The 27,781-nt window shown below is 48.2% G+C and overlaps 1 protein-coding gene across 1 annotated transcript in view; it reads right to left on the reverse strand.

Annotated features, from left to right (window-relative positions):
- The window catches only part of pdcl (phosducin-like), a 40,965-nt gene that overhangs the window by 7,563 nt on the left and 5,621 nt on the right, over window positions 1-27,781 (reverse strand). The window contains exons 4-11 of the mRNA XM_030085546.1: window positions 27,013-27,153; window positions 26,781-26,924; window positions 25,911-26,092; window positions 25,581-25,664; window positions 23,786-24,032; window positions 19,913-20,199; window positions 16,780-16,927; window positions 10,307-10,655 (exon numbers count right to left, since the gene is read on the reverse strand). Of these exons, the coding sequence (XP_029941406.1) occupies window positions 10,307-10,655; window positions 16,780-16,927; window positions 19,913-20,199; window positions 23,786-24,032; window positions 25,581-25,664; window positions 25,911-26,092; window positions 26,781-26,924; window positions 27,013-27,153 (1,582 nt within the window). The remainder of the gene's footprint in view (window positions 1-10,306; window positions 10,656-16,779; window positions 16,928-19,912; window positions 20,200-23,785; window positions 24,033-25,580; window positions 25,665-25,910; window positions 26,093-26,780; window positions 26,925-27,012; window positions 27,154-27,781) is intronic.

A 27,781-nucleotide genomic window follows, 5' to 3' on the forward strand; every position in this document is an offset into this window, starting at 1 on the left:
TATTTTGACAAAGGCTTTAACCATGACTTCTGCTTTTTCCTTGTTGGTTACTGCAACTCTTTCACCATTCCTTAACACCAGATAATTCCACTCTCTTCTATCTCCCCCCATTTTCCTAATCATTCCCCATATCTCTCCCACCTGTGTATCCCTACCAATTGAATTTAAGTATCCCCTCCAATGCGCTTGCTTTGCCTGTCTCACTGTTTTCCTCACTACTGCTTGAGCCTGTTTATACTGAATCATGGCCTGGAAACTATGAGCTCTTTTCACAGCCTTAAACGCTTTATTCCTGCTCCTGACTGCTTCTTTGCATTTATCATCCCACCATGGAACTAGCTTCCTCCTCCCTTTACCGTTGCTTTTGGGAATAGCCTCTTCTGCTGCCTGTATTATGCCCTTTTTTATTTCATTATCCAACACCTCTATGCTCAAATGCTCATCAACCTGGTTTAAATACATTTCACTGACCCTCTCAAATTTCCCCCAGTCTGCCTTACCATACACCCATCTGGCTCCCCTCTCCCCTTTAGCCACTGTCACAGCCAAGCCTATATTACATAGCACTGGGTAGTGATCACTTCCTATAGTTCCTTTACACACCCTCCAATCACACACTGCCGCCAGTCTACTAGAAACCATTGTTAAATCCAGCACCGACTCCCTCCCTGTGCCCACATCAATCCTCGTTTTACTTCCATCATTTAAACACACTAAATCCCCCTCCTCTAACAGTTCTGCTATTACCTGGCCATTACTGTCAATCCTCTCACTTCCCCACAAAGTATTATGCGCATTAAAATCCCCACACCAGATCAGGTTATTTCCCCCATGTCCCTCAATCCTTTCCAGTTCATTTAACTGAAGTCTTTTACTTGGGTTATAGTAGTTAATGACTACCAACTTTTTACTATCTCCCCACACTTCTACTGCAACATATTCCTGCTCTACCCCAACACCTAGTACCCTGTAAGGTATCCCTCGCTTGACAAATGTAACACACCCACCCCCAGCACCCTCCTTCCGATCCCTTCTCACAGACACATAGCCATATATCACAAAGTCCACATTAGGCTTCAGCCAGGTTTCCTGAACACATATAACATCTGGCCTGTCCTTTCTTGATTCTATGAACTGCTTAAAGTCTTGCCCATTAGCAATAACACTCCTTGCGTTCCAGTGTAGAATTAACATTATGATTATCACCCACATACTGGCTCCTGGCTGCTGCTACCTGCTTGTCCTCTTATTTCTAGTCCATCCCTTATTTCTTCCCATTTCAGCCCTTCCATACCCAGATGGTGCACAGCAGCTATCACAATAACCTGAATCCTGTCAGTTTTAGACTTAATACCAGCTGTAGCGTTTATCACTCCAGCTATAAAGGTCACCAGCTTCTTCTTGTCTTCCCACGCTTTCTTCTTTTCTAACTTTTCCTTCTCCTCCATTAGTTCCTTATTACGCCCATCACTGTCATTTTGCTTTCCTCCCATTACCACCCTGGCTGCTTCAGCATATGATACCTTTTGCTTCCTTTTAATCTGCTGTGTCTCCACCTCCCTCCACCTCCCTCCTCATTACCTCACACCCCCAGAAGGCGGCGCTATGACTCCCTCCACAATTACAACACTTCACCTGAGCACCTTCTTGACACTCACCATATCCATGCTCACCACCACACCGAACACATCTGGCCCTTCTTTTACACCCACTAGCAACATGTCCAAACTCCTGACGCTTGAAGCATCTCAGTGGCTTTGGAATGAACTCTCTCACCCTGTACCTCATTAACCCATAATATACCTCACTGGGGAGAGAACCTTCTTCAAATACAATCAGCACCATTTCTGTGTTTTTCTTTTCCACTCCTTTAGTCATCCTAACCACACTTTTAACTTTGTTATTTGCCATTTTCAATCCCTCTGTAAGCTTTTTGATATCCACCGTTAGGGGTATCCCATATATAACCCCCTTACATCCTTCATTCTTCTCCCCTACTGTCACCACTTTGAACACCTTCACCTTCCCGACATTCAGCAGCTCCTTTGCCTTCCTAACTTGCTCCTCACTGACACATCCCACCAGCAGGTTCCCATCCCCCAGCACTCTGGCATACTTCACCTCCCCAACCTGGTCCCTAAGCACTCTTGTGAGTTTTAGCGGATCCATTTTCTTTACTCCTCCCTCTCCTTCAAACCTCACTACAACGTTGATCACTTCTCCCTTCTGCCGTCGCTTTCCCTCATTCTCACTACAGGTTCCTCCGCTGTCACTGCTCGACTCCCCGCCCACACTATCAGTATTCTTCTTCCTCTTTCTTCTCCTTTTCATCTGCCAATCCCCGGGATCTATTCCCTCGTTTTCCCTCTCTCTCTCCATCCCTGCCCACCACCCTCTCAAGAGCAGGCACCGAGCCGCCCAGCTCCAGAAATCCTATTTTACTACGTGCCTACTCGACTACTTGCTTCAGCAGAGTTCCCGCGTTCGCAGCCCACACCCGGCTCGTGACCCACCGTGATGCCTTCAGGGCTCCCTCCTTCTTCTTCTTCTTCTTCTTCTTCTTCTTCTTCTTCTTCTTCTTCTTCTTCTATTAGATTTCCGGCAGCATAGACGCTTACTGGCGTATTACTGCCCCCCACAGTTCAGGACAGGATTGTACTCTCTCAAATCTTCTGATACAGGCCAGTGGAATGGAGAAAAGCCAACACTCTTCTCTCAACAGCTCGAGTCTCCTTCCCCCGACTGAACAGGGTTTTATAGTCCAAAGAGGAAATTCCGAATCCTTCCAGATCTTCAGCCAGCTGCGCTCTCTCTGCCCAATACTTCTCACAATGAAAGAGGACATGTACCACAGTCTCTTCTGCTCCACACTCACACAGTCCGTCCAGATGTTTCCTGACTATTTTCAAGCAGCTAGCCAGGCCACAGTGTCCAAATCTCAGGCGGGTCAGCTTGACTGTGTCTCTTCTGTCATTACCCATATACACACACTTTCCTTCGACAGATGGATGTGCTGAGTAATACAGCCTCCCTTTCACTTCACTGCTCCACTCTTCCTGCCACTGTTTTTCGAGCCCCTCCTTTATGGCACTGTAAAACTCTGGTTTTCCTAAAGGCATTCTAACCTTCACATTACCCCTCCGGAGCGAGTACTTTGCGAGCCTGTCAGCCACTTCATTCCCCTCTACCCCTGAATGAGCTGGAACCCAGAGGAACGCCACATCACACCCCCCTTTTTCCACCCTGAGCAGGCTTATCAAAGCTTCATTTATGAGGTCAGCCCTGGCTTGTGATGTCCTGCTCCTCAAGGCCATCAAGGCAGCAGCTGAATCAGCAAATAACAACTCTGTCTGGCTTGACTTGCTCGACCCACCATAATGCCCAAATTATTGCCATTATTTCAGCGGCAAACACAGATGTCCCATTTGTCACACGTAGACCTTGATGGACTTGAGGGTCTGCCACATAAATTCCACACCCAGTTCTTTGACTGTCGGGGTCCTTAGAACCATCCGTAAAGATTTGTAAATGCGCCCCCCATGCATAGCTTAGGTAGCCTTCAACCTGAGAGCTAGAGATGCCTTCCCTCTGCTTCCAGTCTAGCAGTGTTAGGTCTACAATAGGCTCTGGGAGCAGCCACATTGGCACAATTGACCAGAATGCATGTATCAGGCCTTTGTCTTTGTCTAGTCCCACTCTCCCAGCCAATTCTCCAGCTCCCGAAAGGAAGTTTCCTTTTTTCCTCCCATCGGAGAACTCCCAATTTTCATTAATTAAGCACTTGGCTGAGAGACTCAGACTACTACCATTTAGTTTTGCCCAATAATGCAAACCTAATTTGCTACGCCTAATTCTAAGTGGCCATTCTCCCATTTCAACTAATAGAGCAGAGATGGGCGTTGTACAAACGGCCCCGCAGCATGTTCTTCGCCCCCTCACTTGGACAACATCTAGTTTGTCCAGAGTGGACTTCGCGGCAGACCCATAAACAAAGCTCCCATAGTCTATTGCTGACCTAATCATCGCTTGATATATCATGAGCATGGTCCCCCTCTCTGCTCCCCAGTCACTCCCAGCCAGACACCGAAGAATGTTAATCACCTTTTCACATTTACTCTGAACCTTTCCTATGTGGATTTTCCAGGTGAGTCTTTCATCTAGCCACATTCCCAAGAACTTGAATTCTTTAACCTGCTCTAAGGGGGCCCCATACAATTTCAGTTGGGTTTGAGGGATTTTCTTTTTAAAGCCAAACACCATGAAATTGCTTTTACAACAGATATTTTAAAACTCCACTTATTTGCCCATTCCTCTATTGCTTTTAATCCTTCCTGCATTTTCTTAAATAAAAACTTTACATTCCTGTCTCTTTTCCATATGGCCCCATCATCTGCAAAAAGTGACCTCCCGAACCCTTGCCCCACATTTTTAAAAATATCATTAATCATGACATTGAAGAGGACTGGACTGATAACTGACCCCTGTGGGGTGCCATTCTCTATGTCAACCATCTCAGAGAAAGTTCCCCCCACTCTAACCTGAATTGTTCTTCCAATGAGGAAATCCTTAATCCAGTTAAGCATCCTCCCCCTCACTCCTGCATCATAAAGTTTAATTAAAACACCTTCCTTCCAAACTGAATCATAGGCCTTTTCAATGTCTAAAAACACTCCAACTACAGCCTCCTTATTTGCCATGGCTTTCCTTATCTCAAGGTCCAGGACTGCTACAGAGTCCATTGCTCCTCTTCCAATTCTGAAACCATTTTGATAATCCACAAAAAATTCACTTGTTTCTAGAAAGTACACAAGCCTGTTGGTTACCATATGTTCCATTATTTTACACAGCACCGATGTCAGCGCTATAGGACGATATGAATCGGGCTTTGAGGCATTCTTTCCTGGCTTCAGAATTTGAATAATTACAGCATGCTTCCACTCCATAGGTAAGCTTCCTGCCTTCCAAATAATATTAAATAGCATTAAAAGTTCTTCAAGCACAGTATCATTTAGATGCTTGAACATCTCATAACACAGCCTATCTTTTCCTGGGGCAGTGTTGGCCCCGGCCTGAATAGCCTCCTTCAATTCTTTAAGAGAGAAGAACAGATTGAAGGAGCCACTATTTTCATGACAATAGTTTAGCTTCCATTTTTCTTGTCTTAATATTTCAGCTCTACTCCTCAACCCTTCCTCTCCCAATATAGCTAAGTTGTGGACTGCCTGAAATGCTTTAACAAGCATGTTAGCTCTCTCTATGTTGCTTACAGCCTCCCTCGTTCCATCATTCAGTACTGGCATTATATACTTTTTAAATTTCCCTGACATTCTGTGAACTCTGGACCAAACTTCCTTAATGGGAGTGTCGGGGCCTATCGTACCACAATACTTCCTCCAACATCCCCTCTTGGCATCTTTAATAGTTCTCCTAGCGACAGCTCTTAACCTTTTGTATTCGACTGCATTTATTAGAGTAGGATATTTCCTTAACTTCCGATAAGCCCTGTTTCTGTTTTTAATGGCTGCTTCACAGTCCTTATTCCACCAAGGAACAGCTACTCTGCCTTTGGGACTCTGCCTTTGAGGAATTGAGTTTAGTGACGCTCCCAGCATCATTGAGGAAAAGGACTGATTAATTAAAGGAGTCTATTGTCCCGTCACTTTCAACTTCCCCCACCAGGGCCGCAGTCTCCTCTTCAAACTTACCCCACTCGGCAAGAGCAAAATGAAATGCTTTAGGCCTTTCTTCCATTTCCTCTGATAAATTCCTGCCACACCTACTCCAAATAGGGAAATGATCACTGCCCATTATGTTTCCATCTAAGGGATCCCACTCCCCAACTCTAGCTAGCTCTGGAGATGCAAGAGTAAGATCAATACATGACAGTCTACCTGTCTCTACCTGAATCCTGGTGGGTCTTCCATCATTCATGACTACTAACCCATGCCTATCTAAAAAGTGCTCTACTATTATTCCATTCCTATCCCTCTTTGAACTTCCCCACAAAGGATTATGGGCGTTGAAGTCCCCAGTCCAGATTACAGGGGATCTGACCTTTTCCATTATTTTGTCTAGCTCTTCCTGCACTAACAGCTCACATGGATTGTAGAAATTGACTACAGTGATTTTCCCCTCCGAACCCCATATTTCAATTACAACACATTCAAGGCTGGAACCTGTGTCCACTACTTTGTGCAGAACTCCTGTTTTAATAAACACAGCACACCCACCTCCCGTTGAGTCTGCTCTATCCTTCCTTACCTCCATATAGCCCGCTATAACAAAGTCTAAACAAGGTTTTAACCAGGTTTCTTGAATACATATCAGGTCCGGCTTATCCTCTCCATTGGCAACATATTTCTTGAGTTCTTGACCATTTGCAGTTAAACTCCTTGCATTCCATTGCAAGATGAAAAACATAAAAGCTAGTTTAATCTTCACTGCTTTCCCCTTCATCGACCTCAATTTCCTCGATCTCCCTCTCCGGTGGCCTGGGTGTTTTAATCTGACCATCTGTCACAAACTTATGCAGAACCGCAGGGTCATAGGAAATTCCCAGAAACTTCCCTGCTGCCTCACCTACTGCCCTTGTAACATCAGAGCAGCTCAGTTCTTTGCCTTTTGCAGCTTTTAAGCTGGTAGCATATACCACATCAACCATGAACGCCAGTAAACTTTCCTTTTTCATCACAATAGAATCTCATGGCACAAAAGAGCTGGAGGAAACTGGGGACACTGAATGGGACACCTGGGCGTGAGAACCTGCATAAATGGATACAACATCACTTTTTCCTTCTACCTTTTTAACAGCCTCTGCATAAAAGATCTTATGCTGCTCTTTCACCTCCTGGACCTGCTTTGCTTTTTCAAAATGTGGACCCCCCGTGGAGGAAGCCATATGAGTGCCTCCGCAGTTGCAACACTTTGTTTCAGTCACTTCGCATTTTAACAGATCATGCCCGCCCCCGCATTTGGAGCATCTTTGTGCACCGCGACATGATGCTGCCACATGGCCAAATCTTTGGCATTTAAAGCACCTAAGCGGAGGTCTCTCATATTTCTTCACTTGGAAGGACAGACAGCCAAAGAAAATTCTGGGTGGCAGACTATCCCCTTCAAAAGTTATCAATAGGGGAGCGTTCTGATTTCCCCCTTCCCGAGCTCTGAAACGCTTAACCTCATTAACTTTCGCTCCTCCGATCTGCTCCTTCATCTCTGCCTCTGTAATGTCAGCACACACGCCAGAAATTACTCCTTTGATCCCCTCACTTCTGTTTAGTATGGATGCTTCCACGCTTAGCCCCGCTATCCTTTTAACCATGCCCGCTTTCTTCTGTGCATCTACATTTTTACATGTCGCCAAAAGCTGGCCATTTGCGAGAATCCTTGCCTCCACCTCACCCACTCCCTTAAGAGATTCAGCAATTTTTAGAGGATTAACAGCTCTGAACCCCCCCGTTCCCTTTGGATCCTTCAGTTTAAACACTACTTTTAGCTCATCCGTCTTCCTCATTTTTTCACTCGTCATCCCTCGATCCTCCTCAGCGCCTCGCTTACGACCAACTAGTATCCCCCCCTCCCCTCCCCTGGCCGAAGCCATGTCCAGTCCTTGTCCTCCTCTAACCAGAGCAATCTGATCTGCACAGCTCGATGATGGGAAAGGGATGAATATATTTCAAATGGCAAAACCGTCCTTGGAGGAATTGTACTTATCGACCGCTCTCTGACAATCCAGTCACACTGGCGTCCGACGTCACTTCCTCCGACCCCCCACTCCCCTCCCGCCTTCAGGGCTCCCTTCTTCTTCTTCTTCTTCTTCTTCTTCTTCTTCTTCTTCTTCTTCTGTGTTGTTTAACGGCGGATGGCTCCATTTCAACAGGCGCATTACCGCCTCCTATCGCCATAGAGTGGTATCAAAGAACAATCTAAATTCTGTTTATTAACCCCGTTAAAACAAGGTATGAGATTAATGCATTCCGACTATATACCACACTTTTCAGGGAAAACTGATGAATTCCTTCTTTACTTAATTCCTCTTTGAAAATGGACCTTTCACTATCGTAATGAGAGCAATCAAACAAAACAGGCAAACAGTTTCTGGAGAATTATTATTACATTTCTCACAATACCCAGTCATGTGCTTTCCAATTAGATGCAGAGAACTATTTAAATAGGTGTGACCCAACATTATTCGATTGACTACTGCTTGCTCTTTTCTCGTCCTCCCGACGGTGGAACACCAACAAATAATATTGTAGCGTTATGACACTGAAGCAAATACTGGGAACTACTTTTTCTTTTGAAATCACTACGCCCAGACAAGTAGTTCCGTCTTAGCAATCTTCGCATAAACAACTCAATCTCATAATTTTGCATTAATATTTCACAGCGTAGTGAATGTGTGGATTATAACGTGTCCACCAAAGTGTTTTGGGGTTGTTGGATTGTGTATTTGATGAGTTTGACGAGGGGGAACAAAAATACCATCCACTTCCATTGTGTCCGTCCTGAAAACCTTCCCCGACTCAACTCTGAATAAACAACAGCTCGCCCTCACAAAAACAGTAAGTATACTGTTCGAAATGACTAATGAATTGCGCTAAACGGGCCAATTTGCCAAAATGTTGAAGTATCGCTTTAATCATACCGAAATATATTTGATACCATGCAAGGATTGCTGCTATATTTAGTCATTATGTTTCTTCCCTTTTCTTCAAATTAATAACATTGATGACGGTCAAATTATGCATGAATCTTATGTTGTCTCTGTCAGACATGGGGTACTTCCAGGGAGTTCACCTGAAAATTCAATCAATCAATCATTTATGGTATAGTATCTGCCATAGTATGGCAGAAAATACACACATAAACAAGAGCAAGTCTTCAAACACATGCTCAGTGCTTTTCAAAAACTGTTTTTGAGGTCGTTCGTTGTGGAAATGGTCCTCCATGTCATATTGACATGGAAACGTATATACATTTTGACACACAAATGGAATATCAGAGTATTTTACATTGAAATTAAAGGATTCATGTGAGGCCTGGATAACACTCTGGCGTCTCGTATTTCAGTTTTTGCACCATAAAACATTATAATATACATAAGTGTTGTACTTTTCACCCAGCAGTACTTAGAGAGTACTGTAATTAAAATTAATTTAACATTAGTTACATTAGAGCCTCTACTGTTTGAACTGCTGAATATTTCCCCACATCATGAATGTCTGCACAATCAAGCAATATGTCCTGTGAGTGAAATTTCTATCAGATCGATAAGTTATAATGCAGTTTCCATTTTCACCACGAGAGGACACTCTAACTATAATCTTTTTATTGCTGGCATCTTGCCACTCAGCAAAAACATTCCTGAAAGTTTGAATGGTCCTTGTTGCTACTGTTTTGCGTAACCCACTCCATCCCTCAGGGCTGCAGAGCGCTGGCAACAGTCCCACTCCAGTCCTGGATGATACCAGACAAGACAAATCAATCACAGACCAGAAACCAGAGATGAAGCTTCTCAAACTGTTCATGTGATCAAGCTCAGTCACAAATAAGAAACAGGGATGTTTATAGACGTGATAATCATTTTGAGCATTCCTTCTATGAAGCCATACTCTATGTAGCTCTGGCGCCAATGTTTTCTTTTGACAGATTCAGTTTTTCTTCCGCTGCTGACCATTTTAATGTCAATGTTTAAAATGCATTAAATGCTGATTAAACTCATTTTAAAATACTGCTCACTGCTCGAGACAACAATCATTTCTTAAGTCCCTTTAACAAAACGTGAAAATGTTTCTGTGCTTTCGCTTCAGAAAAAGATGTCTATTTCCAAGGAAATGCTAACATGGTGGGCAGGAAGAACGTGCTGCAGTGGCGTTCCTCCAAATTTCCATGGAAACAGAGCATTCAGAACGTTGTCATGAAAACTGAGCCCAAACGGGAGGAAAGTTCAGTGTTTTCACTGGAAATGGTTGTGAAGAAGCCTCAGTCAGTTGAAATGAGCAGACAGTCCTCCACATCGTGTCTACCGTTTTATTTCAGTGGTTGAAAATCAATGTACAGACACTCCAGACTCTTACTACAGTGGCAGTAGATTCCAGACCTTTACTACAGTGGCAGTACTTTCTATACCTTTACTACAGTGGCAGTAGATTCCAGACCTTTACTACAGTGGCAGCAGGTATTCTGAAGCTTCTGAAGAGACATCTGTTGAATGAGACAGACGGATCGCTAGCTGAAGGTAAATGATTCCTGTGATTCTCTGCGGTCAGCTGATGCTCTCCTTCATGTTGGGATCATGGAGGCTCACAGCTCATCAGTCTGAACTGTCCCTGGCCTTGGCGGTTCCTCTGCCGGCACCCTGAAGGCCACGTAAGGACACGTCCTGGTGTTCAAACAGACCAACTTCTTCAGCGTGGCTGAGTTCACGATGTCGAAGCCCACTTTTCCCCCGAAGGTGCTGGGCTTCCAGTAGTCTGGAGAACAGATAGGGTTTCCCAGGAGGCCCTTGAGGGAGAACGGGGCGCCCATCTCGACCATGCTTTCTCCAAATATGGCACCCTTTCGAGTTTTCTCCAACATCAAGCCGGGGTAGAATTCCAGAGCGTCGATATCACCATAGAACTCTTGGAGCGCGGCGGCGATCTCCTCGTCATCTGAGAAATCACCATCAGGACGACTCAGTCAGGGTGCAGAACGACAGAAGACTTTAAGTTTCCTGTCGACATGAAGCTGCTCTGACTTCAGATGAAGACCACCCAGCTCCACCTCCTCTACTGCTACACCACCCAGCTCCACCTCCTCTACTGCTACACCACCCGCCTCCACCTCCTCTACTGCTACACCACCCAGCTCCACCTCCTCTACTGCTACACCACCCAGCTCCACGTCCTCTACTGCTACACCACCCAGCTCCACGTCCTCTACTGCTACACCACCCGCCTCCACCTCCTCTACTGCTACACCACCTCCTCTACTGCTACACCACCCGCCTCCACCTCCTCTACTGCTACACCACCTCCTCTACTGCTACACCACCCGCCTCCACCTCCTCTACTGCTACACCACCCAGCTCCACGTCCTCTACTGCTACACCACCCAGCTCCACCTCCTCTACTGCTACACCACCCAGCTCCACGTCCTCTACTGCTACACCTCCCAGCTCCACCTCCTCTACTGCTACACCACCTCCTCTACTGCTACACCTCCCAGCTCCACCTCCTCTACTGCTACACCACCTCCTCTACTGCTACACCACCCGCCTCCACCTCCTCTACTGCTACACCACCCAGCTCCACCTCCTCTACTGCTACACCACCCAGCTCTACTCCTCTTTCATCACTTCACTTTAGTTCAGCACCAACTGCAACACAGTCATGTCTGGAAAACCCAACCGATCCACATGAGCAGGCACAGGCTACTGTGGACAGGAAACACTGCCTTTTAAAAGGAAGAACCCTGCAGAACCAGGCTCAGAGGAGAACCCTGCAGAACCAGGCTCAGAGGAGAACCCTGCAGAACCAGGCTCAGAGGAGGAGAACCCTGCAGAACCAGGCTCAGAGGAGCAGAACCCTGCAGAACCAGGCTCAGAGGAGAACCCTGCAGAACCAGGCTCAGAGGAGAACCCTGCAGAACCAGGCTCAGAGGAGAACCCTGCAGAACCAGGCTCAGAGGAGGAGAACCCTGCAGAACCAGGCTCAGAGGAGGAGAACCCTGCAGAACCAGGCTCAGAGGAGAACCCTGCAGAACCAGGCTTAGAGGAGAACCCTGTAGAACCAGTCTCAGAGGAGGAGAACCCTGCAGAACCAGGCTCAGAGGAGAACCCTGCAGAACCAGTCTCAGAGGAGGAGAACCCTGCAGAACCAGGCTCAGAGGAGAACCCTGCAGAACCAGGCTCAGAGGAGAACCCTGCAGAACCAGGCTCAGAGGAGGAGAACCCTGCAGAACCAGGCTCAGAGGAGGAGAACCCTGCAGAACCAGGCTCAGAGGAGAACCCTGCAGAACCAGGCTTAGAGGAGAACCCTGTAGAACCAGTCTCAGAGGAGGAGAACCCTGCAGAACCAGGCTCAGAGGAGAACCCTGCAGAACCAGGCTCAGAGGACGAGGCTTCCTGCTGTTCCAGTTGGCGTGAGGGGACAGAGACAGGGAATGAGAGGACAGACAGACTGATTCTCTGAATCAGCTCAGAGTTCCTCCACTGAATGCAGGTGGATCAGGACAGGAGTCCTCAGAAGATGAACCTTGGGGGTCCTGAGAGAGAGAGAGGGACCACAGGAGGACGAGAACGTGCATAGACAAGAAGACAGACAATGGTTAATGACTTCTAGTAGTGAAACATGAAGAAAAGGAGAAAAGAGAGAAGTGAAGCAGGACTGGGAGCCGGTTCCACATGGTAGGAGCCCAGTGTTAAGTAACCCACCTGCAGCCCCTGGGTCTGGGCCGTCTCATTCAATCAATGGATCAGCTGTTCTGATGGATGCCCAGTGTGCAGCCCCTCAATCACTGCAATGTTCCACTTTTGAGACAACCCCTTCCTCCAGTGTTTACACTTTGTTGTCCAGTCCAGTTAGTGGTCTGCCAATACAGGACACTAGAGGCAGTTTGCCCCCTTTGAGTCCAGGTTGTCTCATTAGACCAATGGACATGCAGCTCCGATTAATGACCTGCATGCGATCCCTCAATCACAGCAACATTCCACTGTTTCAACTTTTAGTCTCCCATTGTGGAATGAACTGTCAATCCCAGAGACACCGAGACACAGATGGTGGAGAGACAGAGGGAGGGAGAAAGAGACAGAGAGAGAGAGCTCAAAACCTCCAGCAGCACCACTAAGAAGATGGTCCAGGAAAGCCTGCAGCAGCCCTAAACTGTCAGCTTTATTAAAAAGAAAGGTCTGAAGTCTTAAAGCAGAGACTGAGTCAGCCTCTCTCACAGACTCTGGGAGCTGGTTCCACATAGCAGGAGCCTGATAGCTAAAGGCTCTGCCTCCTGTTCTACTGTAGAGAACCAGGAACCTCCAGCAGACCTGAGAACCAAGCGTTCTCCTGGGACAGTCTGGGACTACCAGCTGTTTAGGATCTGATGGTTCCTGGTTGTTCAGAGCTCCATAGGTTAAGAGGAGGATTTTAAATTCTATTCTAGATTGAACAGGAAGCAGTGAAGGGAAGCTCATGTTGTTCTGATGTGTTCTCTCCTGCCGGTTCTCCTCAGAACTCTTGCTGCAGCATTTTGAACCAGTTGGAGGTTTTTCTCCAGTTGTTGTTCCTGATGACAGGAATTCCAGTAGTCTGCTCTGAGGAGCAGATGATGGACTCATTTCTCAGCATGGCTTTGAGTCAGCATGTTCCTGATGTTAGAAATATTAACAGGTAAAGAAGGAGGTCCTGCAGACCTGTTTAATCTGGGAGTTGAAGGTCAAAGGTCACTCCAGGTTCCTCACTGGGGGTTAAAGCAACAGCAGCCAGGGCCACTGTTTGTTTACATCATTTTTCTCTCAGGTGTTTCGGGCCAAATAGAATAACTTCTGTTTCATCTGAATTTAGGAGGAGAAAATTATGACTCGTCCAGGTTTTTATGTCATGAAGACAAACCAGGACAGAGACCAGGACAGGGACCAGGACAGAGACCAGGACAGAGACCAGGACAGGGACCAGGACAGGGACCAGGACAGGGACCAGGACAGGGACCAGGACAAGGATCAGGACAGAGATCGGGACAGAGGCCAGGACAGAGACCAGGACAGGGACCAGGACAGGGACCAGGACAGGGACCAGGACAGGGACCAGGACAGGGACCAGGACAGGGATCAGGACAGAGATCGGGACAGAGATCGGGACAGAGGCCAGGACAGAGACCAGGACAGGGACCAGGACAGGGACCAGGACAGGGACCAGGACAGGGACCAGGACAGGGACCAGGACAGAGATCGGGACAGAGGCCAGGACAGAGACCAGGACAGAGACCAGGACAGAGACCAGGACAGAGACCAGGACAGGGAGCAGGACAAGGATCAGGACAGGGACCAGGACAGAGACCAGGACAGGGACCAGGACAGGGACCAGGACAGAGACCAGGACAGGGACCAGGACAGGGACCAGGACAGGGACCAGGACAGGGACCAGGACAGGGACCAGGACAGAGACCAGGACAGAGACCAGGAGAGAGATCAGGACAGAGACCAGGACAGGGACCAGGACAGGGACCAGGACAGGGAGCAGGACAGAGACCAGGACAGAGACCAGGAGAGAGACCAGGAGAGAGATCAGGACAGGGAGCAGGACAGGGAGCAGGACAGAGACCAGGACAGGGAGCAGGACAGAGACCAGGACAGGGACCAGGAGAGAGATCAGGACAGGGAGCAGGACAGGGAGCAGGACAGAGACCAGGACAGGGAGCAGGACAGGGAGCAGGACAGAGACCAGGACAGAGACCAGGACAGAGACCAGGACAGGGACCAGGACAGAGACCAGGACAGAGACCAGGAGAGAGACCAGGAGAGAGATCAGGACAGGGAGCAGGACAGGGAGCAGGACAGAGACCAGGACAGAGACCAGGACAGAGACCAGGACAGGGACCAGGACAGAGACCAGGACAGAGACCAGGAGAGAGACCAGGAGAGAGATCAGGACAGGGAGCAGGACAGGGACCAGGACAGGGAGCAGGACAGAGACCAGGACAGGGAGCAGGACAGGGAGCAGTCCTCTATCTGAGGCTGTAAGATCATGAGTGACTTTCACCAGAGCTGTCTCTGTACTGGGATGAGCTCTAGAACCTGACTGGAAAGACTCTAACAGGTCATTGTTCTATAAATGGTCACAGAGCTGACTCCAACAGCTTCCTCTAGGATTCCAGAAATGAAGGGAAGGTTGGATATCGGTCTGTAACTTGTTAGAACTCCTGGATCAAGGGGGGCTTTAGAGGAGAGGTTTGATAACAGAACCTTGAAGGCCTGTGGAACGTCCACATCCCTCAAACTTGAGTAATGGTTTCCCACTTCTCCAAGACCGTTGGTCCAACGTATCTACCGTCTCTCCTCAGTAGCCGTCAATCATAACCAACATCAACCGTGACCTTTTAGCCTCATCTCTGCATCCTGTCCCCCCTACTCCAACAGCCCAGAGCGTCAGACCGCCAGTCCCAGCTCCCCAGGAGAGCCTGGCAACCCTTCAATTTAAACTTTAACTGTGTCTAAGAAACAATGATGAGTTAATTCAATTTAGTACAAAAAATACAGCTGTGCAATCAACAGTGACGTGTAGAAGAACCGAAAAAGAAATACAGACAAGAAATATGAATCTTAAAGGCTGAAAGGACCAGGGAAACTGAAAACTGGGAAATAACTGAAGAAAAAGAAACCAATGAGGGAGTTTCTCTCTGGATGAATACAATGTTCCTCTTTACATAATATCCTTAGTTTGATAAATAATGAAACAAGTCATCAAACTCAAACACATTTGTGGACACAGAGGAAAATTTAGTGCTGAAAAATAATTGTTATTGTGAAATCAAATGGTTCCACAAGGTTCTAAATATAACCTCAGACTGTTCGTTACCTTTTAATTATCATACCACCGGAGTTTTCTGCAGTTCATGTAACTCGCGTTGGTATTTGCCAGGTTCAGGTTCAGAACTGACGCTATGATGCTCAGAGGTATTTTTGGCCATGATTACGCTGTTAACGACGGCTGGCGTGTCGGCAGCTTCTGAAATCTCTTTGAGAAATGTTTGGTGGATTGTCTGGGCTCTTTTAATTTTCACGGCCACAGGACACACTGCTGTGAAATGTAGTGAGCGCACGCCAGGCCGTGGAGACGCCCATATCTCAGCATGAGGTGGAGGAGCTGGGATGACGTCAGTGCTGGGCGGGGCCAAAGGCCACAACCACAACGCTTCACGCAGTCAAGGGCAAACTTCAGAAGACTGCAGGATTCTGCAGCAGTATGGGAGCATTTATGCCCAAATGCATGTGAATGTAAGCAAGTACAGCAAGCGGTTGACAACCCAGCGACCCGGAGAGAGAGGCGGGGACCTGGACCTGGACCTGGACCTGGACCTGGACCTGGACCATTAGCGCCAGGACTCAGCTCATGGATCCAGCTCCTCTCATCTGCAGCCTACGAGGCTCAGCAGCGTCTCTGCAGCCGCAGAGAACAAAAACTAACAGAACAGTAAAATGAAATAAGGAAGGGAATTAAAAACTGAAATAATAATAAAGAAAAGTGGAAAAAGAAAGAAGGGAAAAACAGAAGAAAGTGAAAAAAGGAAAGAAAGAAAAGGAAAAAAAAACCCAACCCAAAAACATAAAAAAGAACCTTCAAGAAGAATGAAAAAATAGAATAAAAAACAAAAAAAATCCCAAAATAAAACAAGAAAAGAAAGGGAACCAGAATTTAAAAATAATAATAATAATAAAGAACATTGATGGACAGCTGCAACTGGGACCATCAGAAAGCACAGAGCACCACAACGAGCTGAAGAGGCTGACAACGGCTCAAGCAGGAAAAATCCTGGAAAATAACATTTCAGAACAGAAACAATGATAACAAAAAATAATCTAAATTGTCCTTATGACACTTCACCAATGCAGCCTGGCTTTTTGTACGGATAGCAGGTTTTTTTCAGACTTTTTTAGACGCTACAGAAGTCTAGTGTTTTGGCTGGAAAAGGTCCCGTCAGCTGTCTGTCCTCACGCTGAAAGACACCGTTTCAGCACCATTGTTTTGTCTTTCCTGATTCTGCCATTTGAAGGTGTTGTGATGAAGGCTGGAAGGGTTTTCTCACCAGTGAACTGGCTGAAAGACGTGTACGGCTTCAGGTTGAAGCGCTTCCGGTACTCGTTGAAAGGCTGCATGCGGAGCTGCCGGGACTCTTTAATGGCTCCCACCGCCACTCTGGTCACCGCGGCGTTGATGTTGTGACCTCCACCGACCTGCAGGACGGAGCGTTAACGTACCCGCCTGTCCCACTGAAACTAGCCGGTATATACATATATAGGTATTAGTAAGGAACAGTGTTGTCACAGATTACTTGAAAAGGTAATCCAATTACTGATTACTCATCAAAAAGGTAATCTGGTTACTTTACTGATTACTTCAATATCAAAGTAACTAAGTTACTTTAAAAGTAACTTAGGTACTTTTTACTGATTTCCTCCCTTTGCTGCCTCAACATAAGAATGACAACTGGTTGTTTAAACAATACTTTACTGAAAGTGCAGAACCTGAAACATGAGCGTGTTTTTTTGTTTCTGTTTCATTGGCTTTACGGTACAGAAACTGGTGTAGAACACGCTACACCTGCAGGCTGGTCTGACACCATGAAACTAACTTGTAACGACTGAGGAGGTCCCTACAGGTTCCACCCAGCAGGGGTGATGAAATGTCTTCCTGTGCCGTCATTCTAATATGCTAAACTTGGGTCACTGTGGCTATTTCATCTGGGGCGGGTTTGTGTTGGGAAACCGTGACAAGGACATAATTACCAGGACATTGGTACCGGGCGGGGAGGCTATTTAAGGTAAAGCAGCGCACCTGCTTGAGAGGGGAGTGACGTCACACGCCGGTCTGGAGCTCACCTGCCGGAGGAGCCAGGCCGTGGACGTTTGCCAGGGTGGATCTGCATCAGGATGGAATATAACTTGGTGGTTTTGGGATCTACTGGATTAAACCGTCATTTTTTTCCACGGAGCTCCCGGGCCGGAGAGGAGGAGCTGTGGAGACCAGCGGACTGAGGTCTTGCCGGGGCGTGAGTAACTACCAGCCGCGGGCCGCTCAGTCGGTCCCCACGAAAGGACGTGCGACCCGGACTTCGAGGGGAACTTTGGGCTGTAAAAGACAAGACTTTCTTGAGCCCTTTCTGTTTATGTCTGGACTTTCCGTGTTGTGCGGCATTATCTGTTAAATTTTATAAGGAGGAGCGCTCTAGCGGCAGGTCGCTTGTTCTCTGTTGGGGGGGGGGAGGGGGAGGGGGGGGGGGGGGCGTTTGTTAGAATAAATGGGGGTTTCTGTTACCAATCTTAAGTTTCTCTCCTGCCTGTTAATCACCCCTGCTGGATGGTGTCTTCCGCCCGTGACCTCTTTAAGCGTAGTGGCGAGATCGACTTGGAAACAACAGGTGAATTGTTACAAACTGTTTTGGAAAATCAGCTTTATGAGCGAGGCCGATCGCAGAAACTGTAAACAGAGCCGTGCACGCCCGGAGAAGAGGAGCCACTGACAGGGTTTCCTCTGGAGAAGCCGTCGAGCAGGCAGGACGGTCTGGTACATGCGCGTTTTTCAAAAAGCGAGTAACAGACGTTTGGGCCCAATCCCAATTCTCTGCTTAATCCTCACTCCTCAACCTTGATCCTCAATCTCAAATTAAGTGCCTCCTAAAAACAAGTGTTAAGGAATGTAATGTCACTTGGAAATGGGACAACCCTTAAAGACAGTTACGTCCTTGGACCACAGGGGGCAGCACTGCGCGAGAGGGTAGAAGAAAGCTGGAAGTGCAGCGTTTCCTGCAGGAAAAAAGTTTGGCCAGGGGGGAGCGCGCGGCGGGGAGTTTTTGGACCGTCGGGAGGGGGCTAGCGGCTAGCGCCACGCTTTTATGGACCATCCGAAGGAAAAAGAGAGCGCACAGCGTGGACCGCTGGGTTTGTTTGTTTGTTTGTTTTTTTCCCTCTCCGTTATCAAGGCGCTGCAGAATTTAGCACGGTAGCGGTGGTGGTGGTGGTGGTGGTGGTGGGGGGGGGGGGGGGGGGGGGGGGGCAGTAATAATTTAGGTCAATGATCAATAACAACGCCCTTTATAACTGTAAGTACTGCGCCCTGCATTAGAAATGTTTAACATTTTGCTGTGTGACCTTGTTAATAAATGCATTCAAATGAATTGTCTCGATTTCTTTCTAACAGCCTTTGTAAATATTATCTGTGATAGAAACTTAATACACTTACTCCCAAAGTAATATACAAAGTTTTTTATTAATAAAAATAACAGCAAAACGAACTATTTAACAAGCATTCTGGGTTATCCTTACCTCCAAGGTAGGTCTGGTAGAATCTCAAAATTAAGGGAGATAACGTCCCTTAGTCTCGCTCCTTTCCTCAACTTGTTTAGGAATGGGACACCACTTAACTTCACGGGAGCGCGCATTTTGAGGAATGAGGAGTAAGATGGAGGATTAAGCAGAGAATTGGGATTCGCCCTTGACTTTGTCTTTTCGAGAAAATCCTGTATGACACCTTTAATAGACGTGACCCGGCGTTCTGTCCTCCCCTGGGGAAACGTGACATGCGACGTCACTCCCAGATACAAGAGAAACATTTTCTCTTAGAAATCCACATGTTGTAATGACTCTTGAGTCAACAGTCAGTTAAATGTGCTGTTGCATCACTGTTCCTGAAGGTGGCGCTCTAAGATTAGACAGGTGGCTGAAGCCAGCCTGGTGGTGTTGTGTTCAGGACTGTTGGAGAGCTGAGTGGAGAGTTTTGGCGTGGGTTCTGGCCAGCAGTAGCCCTGTGTTGTTGATGGTCTGCTTGGCCTCAGTAAAATAAAACTCCGTTTGGAACGACCCGGAGACGTCTGGGGCTTCGTGGATCGCAGAACGTTACAATACATTATGAGGCAATAACAAAATAGTAACGCACAGTCACTCAGGAAACTAACTTTAATCAGATTACTGGTTTGGAAAATGAACGCGTTAGATTGCTCATTACTGAAATTAAGTAATCAGATTAAAATAACGCGTTAATTAGTAGCGTTAGTGACAACACTGGTAAGGAAGTATAGAGCATAGTATATATACTTATATATATAAGTATATATATACTTTAGTAAATCTAAAGTAACATGTCTGAAAAGAAGGAGGAAGAAGTCAAACGTCATTGGTCCACAGTCAGGAGGCAGAGCACCTTCAGCACAGTGTGCTGCTCACCTGTCCTGCCCGCTGCAGGGAAAAGGCCTCCACCAGCCGCTCCACGCCATAGTGGGTGAGCACGGTGGTGTTGAAGAGGAAGTGCTCGTAGGACAGCTCGTCCCCGCCCACGTGGAAGCTGTCAGGCATGAGCGGGTGCCAGTGGTAGAGCTGGCTGAACTCCAGGGCGATGCGGTTCCCGTACTGGAACTGGGAGTTGAACAGCAGGGTGGGATCGAACTTCAGCTGCAGCAGGTAGCCGCTCAGGTGCTGCACGTACTCCTCGATCACGATCCGGATCGTCTCGCCTGACAGGCCGGGAGAGAAGACGGAGCGTCAGTCCTGAGAGGACGCCGAGCTGTGTATCAAGGGATCCTCCATAGGGAACACACACTTGGCTACTTGATCACTAGGATGTCGCCCCACGATTCAGAGACAGAAAAAAGGCTAAATAACCTCTAGATTAGAGCTTATTTTGCCTTTTCTCTGTCAGTATATTACATCACATAGCACATATACAGTATGGTACTATACTGACAATGTATGTGCTTCATTTTCTAGAAATAATCTGTAAAAAAAAAAGAGCAGATTAGCAGCCCGGAGTGCCGGAAAAGCTGCCTGGATCGGTGGGCATGCATGGAACGTGCACCACGTGAGCCCAGAATGTAGCGTGAGAGGAAGTGCATGTGCATTGGTGGTGCTTTCCACGTCCGCTTTGGAGCATAACGCGGAAAACGTGATTCACGGTCAAACTCCACTGCATGCGCCTGCAGCTATTTAAATGACGTAGAACCGTTCCACAGCGTTCACTCTGCCCCGTCACGTCCAAAATACGAGGGGGAACCCAAAAGTTCCTGGACTCTGGTCATAAAATACTAATAATAATGAGTTTGGACTTCTGGCCGTCAGATGTGCTGCAGGTAAGCCTCGTGCACATCTGTGAAAAAGCTGAGCTCCCAGAGTGACACTGACGCCTGTCAGGCGCTATTTATAGCAACAGAGTGCAGCGGCGGTCTACCCTTTTTCCAAAATGGCGACATTGACTGTGAAGCCAGAGCAGCGCACAAACATTAATTCTGCTTTTTGCTGGAAAAACAGCAGCAGAAACACTCAGCTTGTTGCAGCAAGCCTACAAGGATGCTGCTCTGGGGAAGACTCAGGTCCATGAGTGGTCCGGGGGTTTGAGAAGGGCCAGATGTCGGCGCGTCAGGTCCGCTCAGCTGTGAAAACAATGCTGAGCTGCTTCTTGGCTGTCCAGGGTCTCGTCCACAGCGAGTCTGTCCCTCCAGGTCAGACTGTAAACCAGGACTACTACAGGAAGTCCTCAGACGCTCCGTGAGGATGTGAGGAGGAAGCAGAGCGTCGTGGCGGAGTGGAGCCGGTTGATCCACCACCACAGAGCGCCAGCGGACACGGCGCTGCGCCTCACGCAGTTTCTGGAGAAGAATGAGATGAATCTCCTCTCCCATCCGCCTGATTCTCCAGATGAAGCCTCCAGGGACTTTTTCTTGTTCCCCAGGTTGAAGAAGCAGCTGAAGGGACAGCGGTTTGCAGATGTGGAGGAGGGGACAGAAAAATCACAGCCGGCAAAAAAATGGCACAATTACGCACGGGTCTGACGACGCATTGGTGAAGTGGGAGACACGGCTGGAGCGCTGCATTAATGCGGATGGAGATTATTTTGAAGGCGACGGTGATGTTTTATTTTGAGATGTCAGAAACAAAAAGTTACAATCACATTCCGGGAACTTTTGGGTACGCCCTCGTACAGATCAAGTCCATCTTCTGATCCGTCGGAGCGGTGCCGATCAAATCCACAGATCAAATCGTACCAAACAGGAAAAAGAACATCTGGACTTTCAAAATAAAATCGATAGTCTGTCTCAGGGGCGGGCTGGCCATCGGGAGGTTCGGGAGGTTTCCGGAACGGCCGGTCTACTCCGGGCCGGTGGCCAGAACCCCATAATTCAGAATGTGTTTCTTTTATTTTGAAAGCCCTCACAGGGCTCACATCCTGTCACATTCACAACAGTGGATGAGGAGACGCTGGTTGTGGAAGCATAAAGCCAAGTCGTACTGTTTCACCCTTTCTTCAAAGACACTAACAGAAAGGGGGATTGTGGGCGGACACAGCGCCGGTTTTACCAGTGAATGGTGATTGAAATTCAGCGGCACGTACTCCACGTACTCCTCCATAAGGAGCGTCTATCACTGTGGTCTATGGTGGTCACATGTGGTCACAGGGGTCTATTTTAGGACCCCTGCTTTTCAGCATTTACATAAATGACCTCCCTGGAGTGTGCCCTGATGTTGAGGTAATAATGTATGCCGACGCCACGGTGATCTTTACTTCTGGAAAAAACGAGCTTGAAGTTGTGGAAAAACTAAGTAGAAATGCAAAAAGTAGCAACATGGCTAGAGATGTCCTGCCTCACTCTAAATCTAGATAAAACAGTTTCAGTGCCTTTTTCGAATAAAAGAAAACTACTAAAAAATTGCGAAATCAAAGTAAATGGACAAAATATTAAAAATGTAGACGAAACAAAATACTTAGGTCTAACTATTGATTCAAACCTCAGTTTTAAAACTCATATTAAAAAAGTTGGAAATAAACTGAAATTTAATCTAATGAGCTACAAACTTATGAGAAACTCCTTAAGAACAGAGGCCTCGTACACTTATCTCAACACGATGATTATCCCACATCTTTTATACTGCATGTCTAGTTGGTCTCAAGCTTGCAAAACATCACTGAAACCACTAGAATCATTGTACAAAAGAGCTCTAAAAATTCATGACAAAAAGCCTCGCCCATACCATCACTGTAACATTCTTAATAAATACAATTTTCTTAGCTTTGACAATCTGATCAAATTTAACCAAATCTCCTCATTATTTAAAATAATTCATAACTTGGCTGCTCCCCCACTGAGAAAGTTCATCACCCTGAGAGCAACAAATCTCTCGGTCCACACGGGCAACAGTCAGGGGAGAGTGCATCATTCCAAGGTGCAGAACTACTTTTGGTCAGCAGTCGTTTTCTTACAAAGCGGTGAGCCTCTGGGACACTCTTCCCAGCGATATCATGGCGTGTTCAGACGACAGCCTGTTCAGACGTCTTACTAGAACGAGGTGACTGTCTCAGCAGGCTCGTGCACAGTGAGTGACTGAGGCAAACAGTACTGTATGTGTGACTGTGACCATCGTGTAGAAGTGAAATTGGTTTAAAAATGATTGATTGTTGATGTTTTACTTGTGTAAATTTTAATAGTCTGTATTTGATAACATCAACCTGTCCAGGGACTACAGGTGGAAATTAGCATTTTTTGCTATAACCTGGCACATGCATGTTTTGCTTTTGTGGATTCATGTTTTACTGTGCATTGTCCCTGATCAAATAAATGAATAAACTAAACTAAACTAAACTGTATTGGCTCATGGCACTTCTGACGCTACAGTTTTAAGTTGCGCAGTAATTAGTCATAAAAACAGCGATAATGCATAACGTCGTCCATCTGGCTCCGCGGCCCGGCACAGCCCAGCGGACGGACGCAGTGGCCGTTAGGTTTCACATCCGAGATGGAGGCGGAATAGACCGGAGCAGAGCGGACACGCATGCTGAGGAGTTCACCCATCGGTTACAACAGAAGCCCTAAAAGGACGTGATTAAATATTTTTCACTTCACAGCTCCACTGTCAACCCACAGAGGTGAGTCAAGCTTATATCCGTTTCTGTGTGTGTGTGTGTGTGTGTGTGTGTGTGTGTGTGTGTGTGTCTTTTGCACATTTCTGGTTCAGACTTATGATCCTCTACCTTGGAAGTTTTAATTTAGCCTGCAAATGCAGAGTGTGTGGGGGTGTGTGTGGGGCTGGAGGAGGAGCGGTGTGTCTGACCAATCACGATGAGCCTGGCGGTCTGGAAGAGCTGCTCGTCGTCCCAGACGGGGTGCGCCGCCTTCAGGACGTCACACACTCGGTTGTGCTCCCGCAGCCACAGCGTGGCGTACAGCCCCAGCCCCGGCAGCAGGCCGAACACCTCCTGGCCGATGGCCAGCTGCCGCTGGGCCGGGACGCCGGGGGGGTAGCTCATCCTGACGGGGGCCTGCGACACGCTGGGGGGAAACACCTCCCCGTCTATCACCTGCAGAGGGTTCAGAGGGTCAGCGGGACAGACATGTCCGGTCAGGCACTGCAGGGCTGTCAAACATAAGGCTCGCGGGCCAGTTCCAGCCGGTAAGACGCTCCAATCCAGGCAAACCACCAAACAGCTGATTCAAGTTTCAAAGAAAGATAATAATAATAATGCATTGGTATTATACAGCGCTTTTCAGGACACTCAAAGACGCTTTACATTATTCACTCTCTCCATACTGGGTGGTGGTAAGCTGCTGCTGTAGCCACAGCTGCCCTGGGGCAGACTGACGGACCACCACCAACCATTCACTCTCACAACTTTCATACTAGGCAAGGTGGGTGGAGTGTCTTGCCCAAGGACACAACGACAGTTTTACGCCTGCGGGAGCAGGGATCGAACCGCCAACCTTCCGGTTATAAGACGACCTGCTCTACCAACTGAGCTGTCACCTTTCTATTTGATTTATTGACGCAATTGTTAAATAAGTATCATACAACCCTCTACATAGTCTTTCTCATGTAATTTTTAGAACCCTGTGTTCTGTGGTTGAATTGTGGTTTATTTCATGGTGGGGTTATTTTACTGGGCGGCTCAGCCAACATGGAATTGAACTAAAAGGACTCTGACAGCCGTGGCGTTAAGGAAAGAGGATCATAATGGTGCGTTCCCACCGGACGCGTTGCCAGCGTCACGGCGTTGCTTTTACATTCACAGTCTCTGGTGCACGAGCTTCAACGGACCTAACGCGCCTCAGGCGCTTTTCGAGCGTTGGCGACGCGCGTCTCGTGTTGCAGGCGTCAACGCCTGAAGTTGGGAAAACTGAACTTTGGAAGTGTCAACGCCGAGCGTCATCCCATCACAGACGAGCACTCTGAGCGCTGACGCCGGCCAGAAGGTCGTCAAACCGGGCCGGGAGAGGCGGAAGTCCCGCTGACAGCGAACCTCATCCTCACGCGGCTCCTGGAGCAAACGGTGAAATTCGCCAAATTGTGAACGCCGCAGCAGGATGGGATGAACCCAAAAACGTCGCACAGGCGCCTGACGACGCCGTTTTCTGGCTTTCTTTATTAAATAAAGCCAGGCCAGTGTCTCCATGGGATCCGCTATTGTCAACATGAAGACAGGACACAGAAGCTCCTCCCACTCCCACCAATGAGCTGCCGAGCGTCGCCAGCGTCGTGTGTAGATGAACACGCGCCGAATTCCACACTTTACATGCGTCAACGCTGAGGCGTCAGTGAAGCCCGTGACGCTCGCAACGCGTCCGGTGTGAACGCACCTTTAAAGTCTCACATGCAGCTTCAGTTTGATCTGGGTCTTCCTGATGAGGTTCATTCTGTGGAACAACCTACAGTATACACAACCAGCCAACAAAACCCACAACAGCAGCGCCGGTGGGAGCAGAGAGGATGAATGACGTTTCTTTTGGCTCATCAACAGCCTGAAACAGAACACTCAGTCGTTCTGGAGTTTCCAGCTTCTGGTTTGAAGGTTGACGGCGAGCTGAGACAAGAGCGTTAAAATGGGCTCTGCGCGGTCCAGGAGCCGTCTCACCTGGTATTTCAGTTTTCCGTCTTTGTGAAGCCGGAGCTTCAGCTGACGCTCCAGGTTGTCTCCGTAGATGTGACCTGCATCAACCTGGAAGAGTCACAGAATGAACGAACAGCAACATGACATGCCTCACAGCGGGAGCTGTTCCAGGATGGAACGCTGACCAGGTCCACATGTTCAGGAGTGAGTGCATGACCAACCACCAGATGAGAGCCTGGGGACTTATTGACATCACTGTTGTCAAACTGCGAACGTCCCAGTTGAAAAGCGCCGCGAGACACTTCACTCAAAGAGACCGGCTCTGTCAGCTGGCAGCGGGCGTGGCGGACTGACCCCGTGTGCCAGAGCCTTGGTGAAGCCCAGGCCCATTCGGTTGAAGGTCTTGAAGAACTGGTGTGTGAAGTGCTGAGCGAAGAAGGCGAACATGAGGTTGCTGCCCTGCGGGTCGGGTCTGAACGTCCTTCTCTTCAGGAGCCGCTCCACCAGCAGCTCGGGGTCGGGCAGCGGGGCGCGGCCTGGACACACACACACACACACGCTCAGTCTCGTATTTCTATCCTTGTGGGGACCGTCCATTGACTCCCATTCATGTCTAGCCCCTAACCCTGACCCTTACCCTAACCCTAACCCACACCACAACAAAGCCTAACCCTAAAGAAATGTTTTTGCACTTTTACTTTTTTCAGTAACAACAACATGGTCAAGAAAACACTGTTTCCCTCATTAGGACCGGAAAAAGGTCCCACAAGGCACGTCATGCAGGTTTTTCTATCCTTGTGGGGACCAAATGTCCCCACAAGGATAGAAAAATGCACACACACACACACACACACACACACACACACACACACACACACACACACACACACACACACACACCACGCCTCCAGTCATAATACTGCTGCTTCGGCCAAGGTCGCAGCTCAGAGCGCACCCTGAAACACCACTGCTGCTCTCAAAACCTGGGACTGGTGCCACACATAAGGCCCGTGGGCCAAAACTGAGCCGCAAGAGGCTCCAACTCAGCCGCCGAACTGTTGATTCAAACGGAAAAATTCAATCGAATTTTTTAACTTTTATAAAACAAAAGCAAGAAAACATTTGACCTGAGAGGAGGCGGAAACGGGGCTCAATCAGGTGACGTTCAGGGTGCTGGGACCACACTGATCACCCGAAAGAAAAACACAGCTTCTGGGCTCTGACCTTTGACCCCCACAGGCGTGGGGCAGTCCTCAGGCACCGGGGGCAGAAGTCGAGTGTAGTAACTCAGATTGTAGTAGGACTCCCAGCTGAGGTAGCCATATCTGGAGTTATAGGTGGGGGGGCTCGGGATCAGGTTGGACCTCGCTGTTGACACACCGAGACAGTTATCAGATGAATCCTGGACCGGCGCCACCCTGGAGGACTTCCTGTGGTCCAGGCGCTCACTCTGAACCTGTTAGAACCAGCCGCATGAGGACGTCCCGCAGGAAGGTGGCGTTGACCACGTCCCACAGCCAGCGGAAGTGTGTGAGCACGTAATGCACCGCATCTGGGCGGGGCTTCAGGAACAGACGCACCCGGGTCCAGAACTCGGCTGTGACCAGAGGAGACAGAAAAACACGGTGAGGGAAACAGCTGCAGCGGGAGGGAAGCGTGACGCAGACGGAGCGGTTGCATCAGCGTCCAGCAGAGCTCTGGAGTTTTCAGAAACCTGCTTCCAGACTTCTGAACCGCCGCCCACGCAGCACACCGGCTGGCTGAAGGAGGGACATGCAGGAGGCGTTTGAGGCTGTTGTGGGCCGAGTGCTGCAGTAATTCTGACAATTACTACTGCAACAACACACCATCAGCAGGGTAAAACTAGCCTGTCTCACCACGGTCTGACCAGCTCACGTTCCCTGTTAGTGGAGAACAATCCAACGTTTGGTGAATTCTGCTTCACAGTGACAGGAAGAGCCGACATCCAAGGATCAAAAAGCGACGTCGCTATGAACGCTGGGCCGCCACGAGCCGGTTCTCCCTGTGGGAACTTTTCTGACATCTCCTGCTTAAAACCCAGAAAGTCAGAAGGATCGTGAGGCCCCGCTTCCACGGTCTGGACTCAGACTGAAGATCAAGATCAAGCGAGCTTTTGCCCTTCTGCTCTTGTGCCCTGCACCACAAGACCCCAAGACAAAGATCTGGTGCGACCTGTCTCCTGTTGTCTTCTCTGAATCGGGGAA

The sequence above is a fragment of the Salarias fasciatus genome (assembly GCF_902148845.1).
Source record: "Salarias fasciatus chromosome 7 unlocalized genomic scaffold, fSalaFa1.1 super_scaffold_4, whole genome shotgun sequence".
NCBI lineage: Eukaryota > Metazoa > Chordata > Actinopteri > Blenniiformes > Blenniidae > Salarias > Salarias fasciatus.